The 13338-nt window shown below is 41.6% G+C and overlaps 1 protein-coding gene across 2 annotated transcripts in view; it reads right to left on the bottom strand.

Moving 5' to 3' along the window:
* Positions 1-395: 395 nt before the first annotated feature.
* Positions 396-13338, bottom strand: part of TTC27 (tetratricopeptide repeat domain 27) — a 190798-nt gene continuing 177855 nt past the window's right edge. Inside the window, exons 17-20 of one of the 2 annotated variants that reach the window (XM_058682998.1) lie at positions 11590-11787; positions 10193-10304; positions 5615-5715; positions 396-659 (exon numbers count right to left, since the gene is read on the bottom strand). In XM_058682998.1, the coding sequence (XP_058538981.1) occupies positions 585-659; positions 5615-5715; positions 10193-10304; positions 11590-11787 (486 nt within the window). In that variant the 3' untranslated portion in view covers positions 396-584. The remainder of the gene's footprint in view (positions 660-5614; positions 5716-10192; positions 10305-11589; positions 11788-13338) is intronic. The other variant, XM_058682997.1, reaches the window with a different exon arrangement.

Genomic DNA, 13338 nt, shown 5'->3' with positions numbered 1-13338 from the left:
AAACCATACGCACATTTCTAATTTAGCCAAGTCTGTATTTTTCAGACACAAATACAAAATCTCAAGAAGGAAAAAGGTTTCTGTCACTCAATCTACCCTTTTACCACTTCTGAATAATAAAGCAGCCGATCTAACGATTCTACAAATTTGTAGTGTGTGATATCTTCTTCCTGGTATAGACTAAGTTTTTCCAAAGGATGATCTATATCATTTTAGGCCGAGAGAGAATAAACCCTATGCTAAAAAGAAAACTACAATTTGTTCGCTCTTTGTGCAGAAACACCTCAAGAATGATAAAGATGCTGAATTCAACTGTAACTAAGCCTAAAGAAACAGGGAACTTTTAATGTACTTCAGAAAGCTCAAACATGTGGAAAAATCACAAAACAAAAATGTTAGCCATAAAAGAGAAATTTATTTTAAAAAATCAGTATCTTGTGTTTCAGATACATAGGTATGAGAGAAGCTCAGAAGGTGAGAGCTCCTTTTCCAGAAAGTGTTCCCAGGATGGTCAATACTGATTTCGAAACTCATTGCTAAGCCCTTGTAGCTCAATTACTAGGGCATCCATAGCTACCATTTCATCAGCGAGCTCCCTGGAAATCTCTCCACTCACCACATCTGTGAAAAGTTGCTGCAATATAAAGAACAAAGGAGAACTATCAAAACAATGACAAATCTCTTTAAAATAAGATTGGTACAGAACAGAGAAGTCAAATTCCCTGTATATAATAATACCACATGACGGCAGCAATGGTAGGGTTTGTTCTGTTCACCATCCTGGAAACACACAAGCTGCAAAACTGAGCCAGGCATCAAACAACGTGCCTGAACCTGTAAATTTGAATGAGCTATGCTCTTCAGAACGGTTGCCCTGAATATCGGTTATTCATTTTGATGTCACAGGATGGTTTCTGGATTTTTCATTCAATAAAACAAATCTATTCATTGTGTATACAAACAAAACAAACACATTTTATATTCAAGTTCATACAAATCATACCCTTTACGTTATTTTTTTAATGTTTATTTATTTTGATAGAGAGAGAGAGAGAGAGAGAGAGAGACAGAGCGTGAGCAGAGAGAGAGGGTGACACAGAATCCGAAGCAGGTTCCAGACTGAGCTGTCAGCAGAGAGCCTGAGGCAGGGCTCAAACCCACGAACTATGAGAACATGACCTCAGCCAAAGTCAGACACTTAACCAACTGAGCCACCCAGGCACCCCCCTGCCTTTATGTTATTTAAAAGTTAATTATGGCATAGGACTCAGGGGTCAAAAAGATTATCAAGATTTGGTAAAAGCAAAGAATCCCAGCATATTAAAATAAAAATAAATGTGCTCTCTCCTCCTATAAAAGGAATTGCCTTGGGAGGTATATTGCAACATAGGTCGATGCCATCGTGGCTGAGACATTTTGGAAAGCCTCTGTTAGGAACTGCCTGCTGAGGCAAGACAGGCACTTAAAAAAATTAGCTTTGGGATTTTATGACCACTGTGTGTGTGTGTGTGTGTGTGTGTGTGTGTGTGTGTGTGTGTTGATCAGAAATGTAATTTACTCAGCATGCTACCTTTTTTTATTATTATTTTGAGAGAGAGAGAGAGCAGGGAGAAGGGCAGAAAGAGAGGGAGAGAGAAAGAGAATCCCAAACAGACTCTGCACTGCCAGTGCAGAGACAGACATGGGGCTTGAACCCACGAACCCACGAGTCAGACGCTTAACCAAATGAGCCACCCAGACGTCCCAGCACACTATCTACCTTCTTCATCAGACTTGACTAGCTGACCTGTTTACAAAAAGTAAATTTACCGTTACTGTGGGACTATTTACTATCACTACCATAAATCACATGACAAATGTTCTGACAGAATTCTAAAGAGGGGGTCCCAAAGATGTTTTGAGGGATAGTATCATCACTGGGACAAGCTTAGAGTTTCACACAGTGATTTTTGGAGCCGAGAGCATTCACTCAAATGCAGGACTTCGTAAATGTTTAGTAAAGATTTGTCACATTACCGTGTAGTCACATTGTGTACAGCATTTCATAACAGACTGACATAAGAACGTTGCAATGTGATTGATAGAGAAAACACCTTTTAGGAAAATAACCTGGACTCACACAGCACATTTGATTTTTACTAAGAATTACAGTGCTTGCAAATCATCATGAATCTGCATCACTCCCCTATGAACTCAGGAGGAAGCAGATAGAAATCGAGGCTTAGAAAGAATGAGTTATTTGCTGAGGATCCCTAAGCACGTAAGTGATAAAATCTGTTCTGTGTCCAGGCTGTCCAGCATTTCCCCCAACAGCTCCATGCCCTCTGGAGCAAATCTGCACAGTGACAATGTGCTGAGGGGTGGAGAGTTGCTCCATCCTGGGGGAGCATAGACGGGACAAGGTCAGGTGGGTCTCTAGGTTCTTGGAACTTTTATTTCTATGAAGTCCCTGGCCTGGCAAGAAAAGATCAGAGACTCGTATGAACCAAGCTTACTTCAAGCTATTTAACTGAGCTATCCTATTCCATTTTCAGTATTTAAGGTGCTCTCAAAAAGTGTTTTTGGGACTGCAATTCAGCTTTGCAAACCAATTTGTTAAAAAAAGAAAAAAATAGGAAGGGCATCTGATCTACTATAAAACCAGAGACTCCCAAATTTTATAGCAAAAAAATGTGCTTCAAAGGAGGCGTTGGGAGGCAATTTTTTCCCATTTTTGGATAACCCCTTAGGATCTAATAAGAACAGAATCTAAACATAGACGATGCTCTGAGTCCTTCTTTTCTTTTCTTTTTTAATGTTTTATTTATTTTGAGGGAGTGAGAGAGGACGTGAGCAGGAGAGGGGCAGAGAGTGGGACAAGGATCCAAAGTGGGCTCTGTGCTGACAGCAGACAGTCCGATGTGGGGCTCGAACTCAGGGTCTGCGAGATCATGACCTGAGCTCAAGTCAGACTCTTAACAAACTGAGCCACCCAGATGCCCCATCTGAGGCCTTATCTTCAATGTTTGGGCATCTTCCACAATATAGGAGGATAGGCAGTCTCTGCACAGACAAGACTATTTAAGTATGTAAGTATAGATTTATATGCAATTAATAACTCATAAGAAAAAGCTTTGCACAGAGAGAAGGGAACTAGTAGAGTGTATCCTGAGGAAATAATCACGGGTAGGTAAGTGATCTAACCCAACTAGGAAACCACTGATCTGAGAAGGAAAGTCACAGGAAAGCATGCTACCCTGACTTTTTTTGAGAGCTCATGCTGCTTTCTGAAAGACACAAAACTGAAGTTATGCCACCAAGACGGGTGGGAGTACGGTTCCTCCTGGTAGATTATAGGAACTTGGTTCCAGCTTGCAGACTAAAAGGATGGTAAAGCAAGTTACTAATCTAAACAGGCGAAAACGATGTCCTCATCTGAAAAGATCAAACAATTGATAAAAAGGCATGCAAACTCTGGGAAGGGTTTTACACGTGTCCAGAAGTGACTTTCACTTGCCACACACAGACTCACTCTCAGAAGCGTTAGGATTCACTTGCAAACCACAATTAAAAAGTGAAGATGAGTAAAAATGAGAAGAGAGGGGTGCCTGGGTGGCTCAGTCAGTTAAGGGTCTGACTTTGACTCAGGTCATGAGCTCGTGGTTCACGAGTTCGAGTGCCCCGTTGGGCTCTGTGCTGACAACTCAGAGCCTGGAGCCTGCTTTGGATTCTGTGTCTCCCTCTCTCTCTGTCTCGCCCTCGCTCACGCTCTGTCTCTCTCTCTCAAGAATAAACATTAAAAAAAAATGAGAAGAGAAAGCACTGAATTGTGTTACAAGTTATATGCCTTTAAATTTTGCTTCCAAAAGTATAATCCACACCTGGCTACGCAGATTTCCCAGGCTCCGCCCCATGCCTGACCTGCCACAGGTAGAGACTCAGAGTCCAGGCTTCAAACCAGTTGTCTCGGGGACTCTTCGGTGTCTCCATCCAAGTGCTCATTTATAAGGTGGTGTTTGTAGATTTTATATGTTTTAGTTGTCAAACCTGAGTCACCCACCTAAGTTAACAATGTTTGTGAAATCCATATACTATCTCCTTAATATTTGTCTCTAACTCAACTTTTTAAAGTTAAATTTTTTTAATTAAACAAATAATTTTTTTAATGTTTATTTATTTTTGAGAGAGAAAGAGAGAGAGCATGAATGGGAAAGGAGCAGAAGGAGAGGGAGATACAGAATCAGGCTCCAGGCTCTGAGCTGTCAGCACAGAACCTGACGCAGGGATCGAGTCCACTAATTGAAATCATGACCTGAGCCAAAGTCGGATGCTTAACCGACTGAGCCACCCAGGTGCCCCGAACTTTTTAAATTTAAATAAAAGTCTTTTTTTTTTTTTAAAGTCTTTTTTTAAAGGAAACATTATACTACTGTAAATGAAAAATAAGCAATAATATTCATGAAAATGTAGGTTTGATGTGCTAATTATACTTTTTCTAGCATGCACTGAAATAAATATACACTAAAATCAAAAGTTTAGGCACTCATGCTCTTTCTCTCTCTCTCTCAAAAATAAATAAACATTAAAAAAAATTTCTTTTTAATTAAAAAAAAAATTAGGGTGCCTGGGTGTCTCAGTTGGTTGAGCATCTGACTTCAGCTCAGGCCATAATCTCACAGTTCATGAGTTCAAGCCCCACATCGAGCTCTGCTTTGATCCAGAGCCTGCTGTGGATCCTCTGTCTCCTTCTCTCTCTGTCCCTCCCCTTTCTCTCTCTCAAAAATAAATAAATATTTTTTAAAAAGACAAAAACAGGGGCGCCTGGGTGGCGCAGTCGGTTAAGCGTCCGACTTCAGCCAGGTCACGATCTCGCGGTCCGTGAGTTCGAGCCCCGCGTCGGGCTCTGGGCTGATGGCTCGGAGCCTGGAGCCTGTTTCCGATTCTGTGTCTCCCTCTCTCTCTGCCCCTCCCCCGTTCATGCTCTGTCTCTCTCTGTCCCAAAAATAAATAAAAAACGTTGAAAAAAAAAAAAATTTAAAAAAAGACAAAAACAAAAAAACCTTTAGCCAAGTGCTATCAGTAACGTATGTGCCACACTTTGGGGAAAGTGATGGTAAGTAAAAGAGCATTGCTTTGGGGCACCTGGGTGGCTCAGTCAGGTAAGCGTCTGTCTGACTTTGGCTGAGGTCACGATCTCGCACTCCGTGAGTTCAAGCCCCGCATCAGGCTCTGTGCTGACAGCTCAGAGCCTGGAGCCTGCTTCGGATTCTGTGTCTCCCTCTGTCTCTGCCCCTCCCCTGCTCACGCTCTCTCTGCCTCTCAAAAATAAATAATATGTTTAAAAATTAAAAAAAAAAAAAAAAAAAAAGAGCATTGCTTTACTTTAACTTGAAGAATGCAGTAGGGCTGGATTATAAATATTAATTTCAAAGACTCCTGAGTTACCCAGGAAGGGTAGTTGAGCCATTAGGCTGATGATGCTACCACCAGGACAATGGACCACCTGGGGGCTGATATCTGAAATGTCATGCGGGCCTAAAATTACTCCCAGTGTAAAAGACGACTTCAGAGCGGTCAGGTCATACTAACACCTTCTTCCTGTGACACTTCAAACGAATTGACATTTCACTCTTACCTTTGCTTTAGATACCAAGCCCTGTAAATTGAGTCGAACTGAGGAGAGCACCTGTACTGCCTCTTGCGGGCTGGATTTGTGTTGACTGTGTTTCATAGCCACTGAAAAATACACATGGGAGAAAACATGCATTAAATACCGGTCACGATAATTTACCAAGTACAAAAAACAATTGCTTAATTAGGATTTTATAGTACAGACTCTACAAATATTTCTACATGGAGAGTCTTTATTTTGTTAAAAGGACAATAATTATGTGCACAATTCTCATTATCTTTCTTAACACTTACTGCTAAAAGGAGAATTTTGAGGAAAATAGGTGATTTTTGGTACGTTACAAATCATCAGGAAGAGACCCTAAACACAGATACACACACACACAACATATACAGACATACACTAATGAAACCAGGCAAAAAGAGACAAAATCTAACTGAACACAAGGTGTCCACAGAGGGCAAAACCAGATGTGGCAGATCTTAGTGTAGCTTCCTGGGGCACCAAGTCCTTAAAAGGGACTCACAGTAGCCAATGACACCGGCCTAGTGAAGCGACATGACAGGTGCTGACAGCTCAATCCCAACCTCCTTTTCATACTCAGGGTTTCCATCACCATTCTGGAAGGAGTGATTTCCACAACCTATATGCTTGCATTCAGGGAGGTGACCACAATGGGGATCTCGGGTTGCACTTGACATCAGCAAGGGCAGGGAGAGAACAGAGTTGCCCATGTGCCCCTACTCTGCCTCCAGTGAGCCGGGGAGCCCATTTCTTCCTAAAATGTGAAATTACCAAGAAAGCATAACCCTCACTAGCAGAAGGCCTGGCTATTCATGCTTTATAAGAACCAGTAAAGAGCTCTGTAAAAATACAGCACCTGATATCTCTCCACTGGTTTGTTCTTGTGTTTGTTCTTCTAAATTATGCTTGCTATAAGCAGACCCATAACCAGATCCAGTTTTAAAACTACACTAACCAGTACAACAGTGCAAGTCTACTTAGTACCCTAGATCTTAGACCAGGAATGGAAATAGATGTCTTTCTTGCATGCAAACTCTGATCGTTTGGTGGAGACTGCCTGTGCCTGGCAAAAACTGCTTTATCATTAATTAATGTCTTCCATGGTTGGTGAGAACCAAGTGTGACATTCTCATTTCAAAATAATACTTAGACTTTGACATTTCTCAGCTAAGGGTTGAAAGAATGCATGGTAATCAACAATGTTCACCTCATCTTCAGAGGGCACAGTTAACCTGGAGATAGATAGTGAGGATTATGATGTCTGTGTCCCTTAGTAGAAGAAAATTTGACTACCATAGCTGAGGTATGTGGGCTGTTAAATGCCTAGGAACGGATCAGAAATAGCTGTGATTCTTTTTGTTATTGTTGTTGTTGTTGAGAGGGAGAGGGAGAGAGAGAGAGAGAGCTAGCTCGAGGGGGGAAAGGTAGAAGGAGAGAGAGAGAGAATCTTCAGAAGGCTCCACACCCAGAGCAGAGCCCCAGTGCAGGGCTTGATCTCACAACTGTGAGATCATGACTTGAGCAGACATCAAGAGTCAGACACTTAACTGACTGAGCCACCCAGGAGCCCCTGTGATTCTTTTTTAAATCCTTATTTTAATTCTGAAAAACAAAACAAATAAACAACAACAACAAAAACACAAAAGCAGATCAAAAAGACAAACACTATTAGACCCCTTCCTCAATCCCACTTCCAAAAGGCACTAGAGATAAAGAGAGAGCTCCAGAAAAAGAGAGAAATAAACTGCTGTTTCTTTTTTTTTTTTTAATTTTTTTTTTTTCAACGTTTTTTATTTATTTTTGGGACAGAGAGAGACAGAGCATGAACGGGGGAGGGGCAGAGAGAGAGGGAGACGCAGAATCGGAAACAGGCTCCAGGCTCCGAGCCATCAGCCCAGAGCCTGACGCGGGGCTCGAACTCACGGACCGCGAGATCGTGACCTGGCTGAAGTCGGACGCTTAACCGACTGCGCCACCCAGGCGCCCCTAAACTGCTGTTTCAAATTATCAGCAAATCCAAGACAGCAGTGCTTCCTCCAGGTAGACTGTAGTTAAAATGCATAACTATTATTTTTAAAGTTCCTGAATGGCAAAGAAAGAACCAGCTTTTGCGCACCGTTTCCCAGAAAACAGAAGAGCGGAGGCTATAAATGAATAGCCCCCAAACAATACAAAGGGGCACAAAATGACAACGTTGTTATTCAAAGGTCTCAAACCCTATGTAGACACTGTAATGTCTTCTCCGGCCTTTTGAAGCACGTAGCTACTCTTACAAAGAGCAACTCAAAGGAGTCATTGTGTGGAGATTTTTTTTTTTAATGTTACATTGCCTTTTCAGAACTGAGCAAGGTGGGCAACAGAATAGAATAGAAATCCAGTTCATTCCTCAGCTGAGCATTGGTATACAAAAGCAACAAGAGGGGCGCCTGGGTGGCTCAGTCGGTTAAGCGTCCGACTTTGGCTCAGGTCATGATCTCGTGGTCCGTGAGTTCAAGCCCCACGTCGGGCTCTGTGCTGACAGCTCAGAACCTGGAGCCTGCTTCGGATTCTGTGTCTCCCTCTCTCTCTGTACCTCTCCTGCTCGCATTCTGTCTCTCTCTCTCTCTCTTAAAAAATAAAATAAACATGAAAAAATATTTTTTTAATTAAAAAAAAAAGAAACAAGAAAAGGCAAACATTTATCTTTATCAATCTAAAATATCACCAGAAACTAAACCCGAGCATCCACTAAAATATGCTTAAAATGTTGTTGGAGCACCGACACCTAAATCATTAAAGTCAAAGGGAACTTAAAAGAATAAACACTTGTTTTTCTCCCAGTATTGCCCTGATGAAAAAACAGTGTCCAAAATAGTTTCAAACCAACTTTAAGATGTAAATGAAGATTTTTTACTGCAGCACTTATTTCTTTAACCTGTGCATTTATACTTGACAGGTTCAATAGCAACACTTAGTGATTACAGAAAATACCTTGGCTTTAACTGTTACAAAACTAGCTGTTCACAGAAATGTTTAGGGTTGACAATTTGAAGTAGATAAGATAAATTCTTCCAAGGAGATTGCACCTTGCTATAATTATGTACATAATACACGTGGCTATGGGGGTTCCCAAACCTGGTACTATATCCACAAAGGTCAAAGGCACAAGAACTGAACTCCATCTAAGCCCACCCACCATGGCCAACACAAGCCGCATGAACTGTAGCCACATTCCATGGGTCTCCCAGCAATGACCTCCACCTTATCTACTCTGAACTTCAGCTAGACAGAGATCAGCACGTCTACTGGATCTGCCAAGCGGTAGGCAGCCCAGAAAACTGGATATTTATATCCCTTTTGTCAAGGATATCAAAGACCAGAAGTAGAATTATTATCTACTAAACCCATTTCTAAGCTGTTTGAATGTTCTGTGACTTCTTTAGAGACATATTAGATGCTATTTTTGTTCTTCATTTTTCTCTTTTTAGTTCTGCATGCCTTATCATACAGCTCAGATCCTCTACCCCAGAGGGACAGGGCTGAGGTGAGAACGTAAGGAATTAACATTTAAACCATGTGTAGGATACTGTTAAGTTTCTGAATATGTTTTCATTTACTTCCTAACAATCAGAGGTAGGTATTACCCCCATTGTACTGATGAGGGAACTAAGGTTCAGAGAGAAGTCATTTACCCAACGTCACCTAGCAACTTTGTGGTGGAGCTGGTCCTAGAGTTTAGGTCTCCCTGGTTTCAAGGGTCTACCCTTTTTATGGTCCCTTGTTGGCTCCCCAGTTACTATAATTAATAGTTGCAGGAGAAGTTGGAGGAAGACTTTAGGATAGGATCATAGTCCCTGTGAACCAGTTCTTAGCACTGTAGCTTCATTATTTTATTTGAACTCCCTTTCCAGGGCCTCACACACCCATGTTCAAATATAAATATAGAAATGTATTGTTAACTTATCCAGTATATTTCTCTTTATGCAAATAATTAAAAGGAACCTTTATCTGGAATATATTTGCCCAACAGGCATACAACTTTATACGTAAGGTTATCCCTCCCTTCAAATATCACCCACTAAATCTCCCAAAGGCAGGGACAGAATATTTTTTGTTTCTTTTGTACAAGCCATAGCTTTTTGTATGTTGCTATGTACTCCAGGAATCTATGTATTTCTGATAATAAATATTTCCATTTATGAAGGAATAGGAGTCAGCAAATGTTAACAGATTTCCCTACAGCTACATGATAACCACAAGTAGACTCTATGTGCTGTGAAGGTTGGCTACAGTTGTGAAGATACTTCACGTACCGAAAGCTCCTAACTAACCTGTCACTCAGACGGCATTCAAGCCTCTATCCCGCAGACCGCTCTATCCTACATTTGTTCAGATTACTCCAAAGTGCTTACTACACGGTAGTTGGTCTTATAAAGATCTGCTGAATCAAATACAACAATTTCCAATACAATGAAATAATCTGAAATGATGTGTAATGGAACTTCACTTCTGACAAATACTTTTTCAGTAAAAATACATTAAAGCATGGCAGGGATATCAGAACATTACATCAAATACCATGTGCGAGGCCTAAGGCGTTCTGAACCACTTCCTTAAATGATGTCATATCTTTCTCCCAACAACTGGACTGTGTGTCGCACTTGTATGCCTTGGAGAGATACTGGAACGCCTGAGGACAGAGAAAGAACAACGTTCAGAATAACAAGTGTAATTCACATTTCAAACGCGGCTTCCTGGAACTCATATGGAACTAATTCCAACTTGAAAAACGAGCATTTGTGTCACGCAGCACAGCCTTTACTATTCTCATCAAAGAAGGGGTACAGATGCACACCCGACAGCAATAAGCAATTAAAAGCAATCAAAGGGATGTATCTGATAGAGACATTTCCCTCCAAACAGAAAAACAGAAATGCCAGGTTTGGAAATCTAGAAGAAGCTTGCACAACTTTCCTCAGCATCAGTAGCCATCAGCTTACGAGCCCCGTTTGGAAAATGAGGCATGAACCCAGGCACAACTATGGGATTACTCAAAGGTGTGTGTACTCACAGAAGTTTAAGACACTTTCACAGCTCCATCCCTGCAGAATCTTAAGGGAGAAGTCACAGATGAGAGACTTCAGACTACCCTTGATTCCACATATGCAAAGCCTCATAATTCAAGAAGAAATGGAAGGATGGCAGGTAGGAGTGTGTGCATGCGTGCATGTAAGTATGTGTTCTCTGGGCAGACAAGCAATGGCAGAAGCCAGCTGGGTGGACGGAGGGAGGAGAGACGGCTAACCATCCCACAGATTAGCTGTACTGCAGCAAATTCCAAACTCACGCAAGGAGTACATTTGATTTGTTGTGGATGTTTTGAAAAGAACAGAAAACAATTATTTCAACCTTGGAAACCCTGGGGGCTCCCTTAAGCCAAAGGCATTACTTGAGTGTAACTGGTGTTCTAACGCACTTTCGAGAAAGGGGCCGGGCGACCTTTGTAAAGCATTTTATGTTTAGACTTAAAGCTCGCCTCTAATATTCTTATCTGGTTCCTTTTTCTTCTTCCCTTCCATGGCCCCCGTCTCAGATCTGAACGCTCTTCTGTCCTTGAGCCCCATCTACCCGAGTCTTCAGCAAGGGGCCTGGGGCAAGGGCTGCAGGGTATATACTGTGGACAGCTACTTGAGGCAGCTCCAGCAGGGGAGCAGGTCAGACAGAGCCTTTTGCAGGAAGCAGAGAACAACCGTGTGAGAAAAACCCATGAAAAGAGAAAAGATGAATTCTTACGAGTCTTAACCTGCCCGCAATTCCAAGTGCTTATGTTAAAGATTCTGAATCAAGACAGAAGACCTGAGCATATCAATCTTCCCCTTTAAGCTATTTATCTCTGCTTCCAACCATCAAAGCAGATGCCCCACACGTCATTCAAGCAAAAGGCAAGCACCTAGGAGGACTGGAAGAGGACTGACCTTTTCATTTTCATCAGGCTTTTCGCTCTGCCCATTTCCATACAGTTGGGCATACAGCCTCCAGATTTCTCCATCATTTGTCACTCTTGAAGTCACTCTGCCAAGTAACTCCCGCAGCTTTCCTTTGAGGTCAGTTGCAACATCTCCACTTCGATCAGTCATCCCATCAAGCACTGCCCTGACCAGAATTTTAAGGACCTTAAAAAATGCGCAGAACAAACGGGTAAGCCAAGAACAACGAAATAATAACAAAAAACAAAGGGCTACCATCACCATCATCAATAACAATGATGGTGAAAAACCCTGAGACCTGTTGGAATATCACCTTTACACTTTTTACAAATAAAAGTCCTGAACCACTCTCTAAAATCACATACTGACAAGCTCTCTGTGCTCCCTTTTAGGGCTCCTTAGGGCTCTTCTTTCACAGGCTCGATGCCTCTGTCTTCTCAATCTGAGTGCTCTCTCTGAATGATCTGATGGACACCTGTAGCTTTTAGGAATGCAAGCTCAGACTCATGGTCCGAATCGCATATAGCAAAAGAGTGGACAGGAGAACGTTTAATTGCGCTTCTTCCTTCTTGTTTGGACAAGATCTCCACCTGCAAATTCACACTACAATCCCAAATGTGTAGTTTTAATTCTGAAAGTAATAAAATTCATATTACAATCCCATTCATGACTTTAAATCTGAAAGTAACAAGGCAGAAGAGACTATATGAATATGCACTATCAAGTGATCATTTTTTAAACATTTCAAGGATTAACACGCTTTAAAATGGATGATCTATTAAAATAGTTACTGTCAAGTATAAATGAAGCATACTAAATTAGTAAAACACTCTGCTTTCTCTAGGATCTGACAATTGGCCCAACATCCCATCCCCTCACTTTACCTACATGAAGAGACAATGGGCAGGAGACAATTTTTAGCCTTCTTGCCAATAAAAATGGAGAGTGGCAGTGCACATGTTTGAGAGGAGAAAGGTCAGAAAAGAGAGAGCAAGAAAGAGAAAGAGAGAGAGAGAAAGAGAGAGATTGAGTGTGTGTGTGTGTGTGTGTGTGAAGGGAACAGTAAAGGGTAAGGAAGTGCTGTGTCTGTGTGAATAGGAGAAGGGTAGGGTAAAGAACTATAGACAGACAGATACCAAAGCCTCCACATAATTCATATGCAGATGTCACAAGAAGAGAGTGGGACCCTGAACAGGTATGGAAGCAAGACAAATGTCTTCATAGTCTATCTGTATGTTCAATGGCCAGATATATGTAGAGGAAAGTTCTGTAAGAAGAAACAGATAACAGAAGTCATTCATGGCCATGGCAGACATTACCTAAAGAGATTCTTCTGGGTAAGAATCATATTACAGATAGAATCTTTTTTTTTTTTAAGTTTATTTATTTATTTTGAGAGACAGAGTGTACATAAGCAGGGGAGGGGCAGAGTCAGAGAGAGAGAGAGAGAGAGAGAGAGAGAGAGCATCCCAAGCAGACTCCATGCTTCAGCACAGAACCCAGTGTGGGGCTTGAACCCAGGAACCATGAGAGCATGACCTGAACCAAAGTCAAGAGTCAGACGCTCAACCAATTGAGCCACCCAGGAACCCCCAGATAGAATCTTAAGGAACGCACACTTAAGGGAAGATGAATAGAGGTCTATGCATGAGTGAGACTAAAAAGGAGTGTTCAGAAAAACAGGAGAAAGTGATGTTATGGAAACCAAGGAAGGAGGAAGTAACAAGGAGAGCATGT

This window comes from Neofelis nebulosa, chromosome 9, assembly GCF_028018385.1.
Source record: "Neofelis nebulosa isolate mNeoNeb1 chromosome 9, mNeoNeb1.pri, whole genome shotgun sequence".
Classification (NCBI taxonomy): domain Eukaryota; kingdom Metazoa; phylum Chordata; class Mammalia; order Carnivora; family Felidae; genus Neofelis; species Neofelis nebulosa.
Note: the sequence above shows the minus strand (reverse complement) of the source record. Positions and strands in the feature narration are given on the sequence as shown.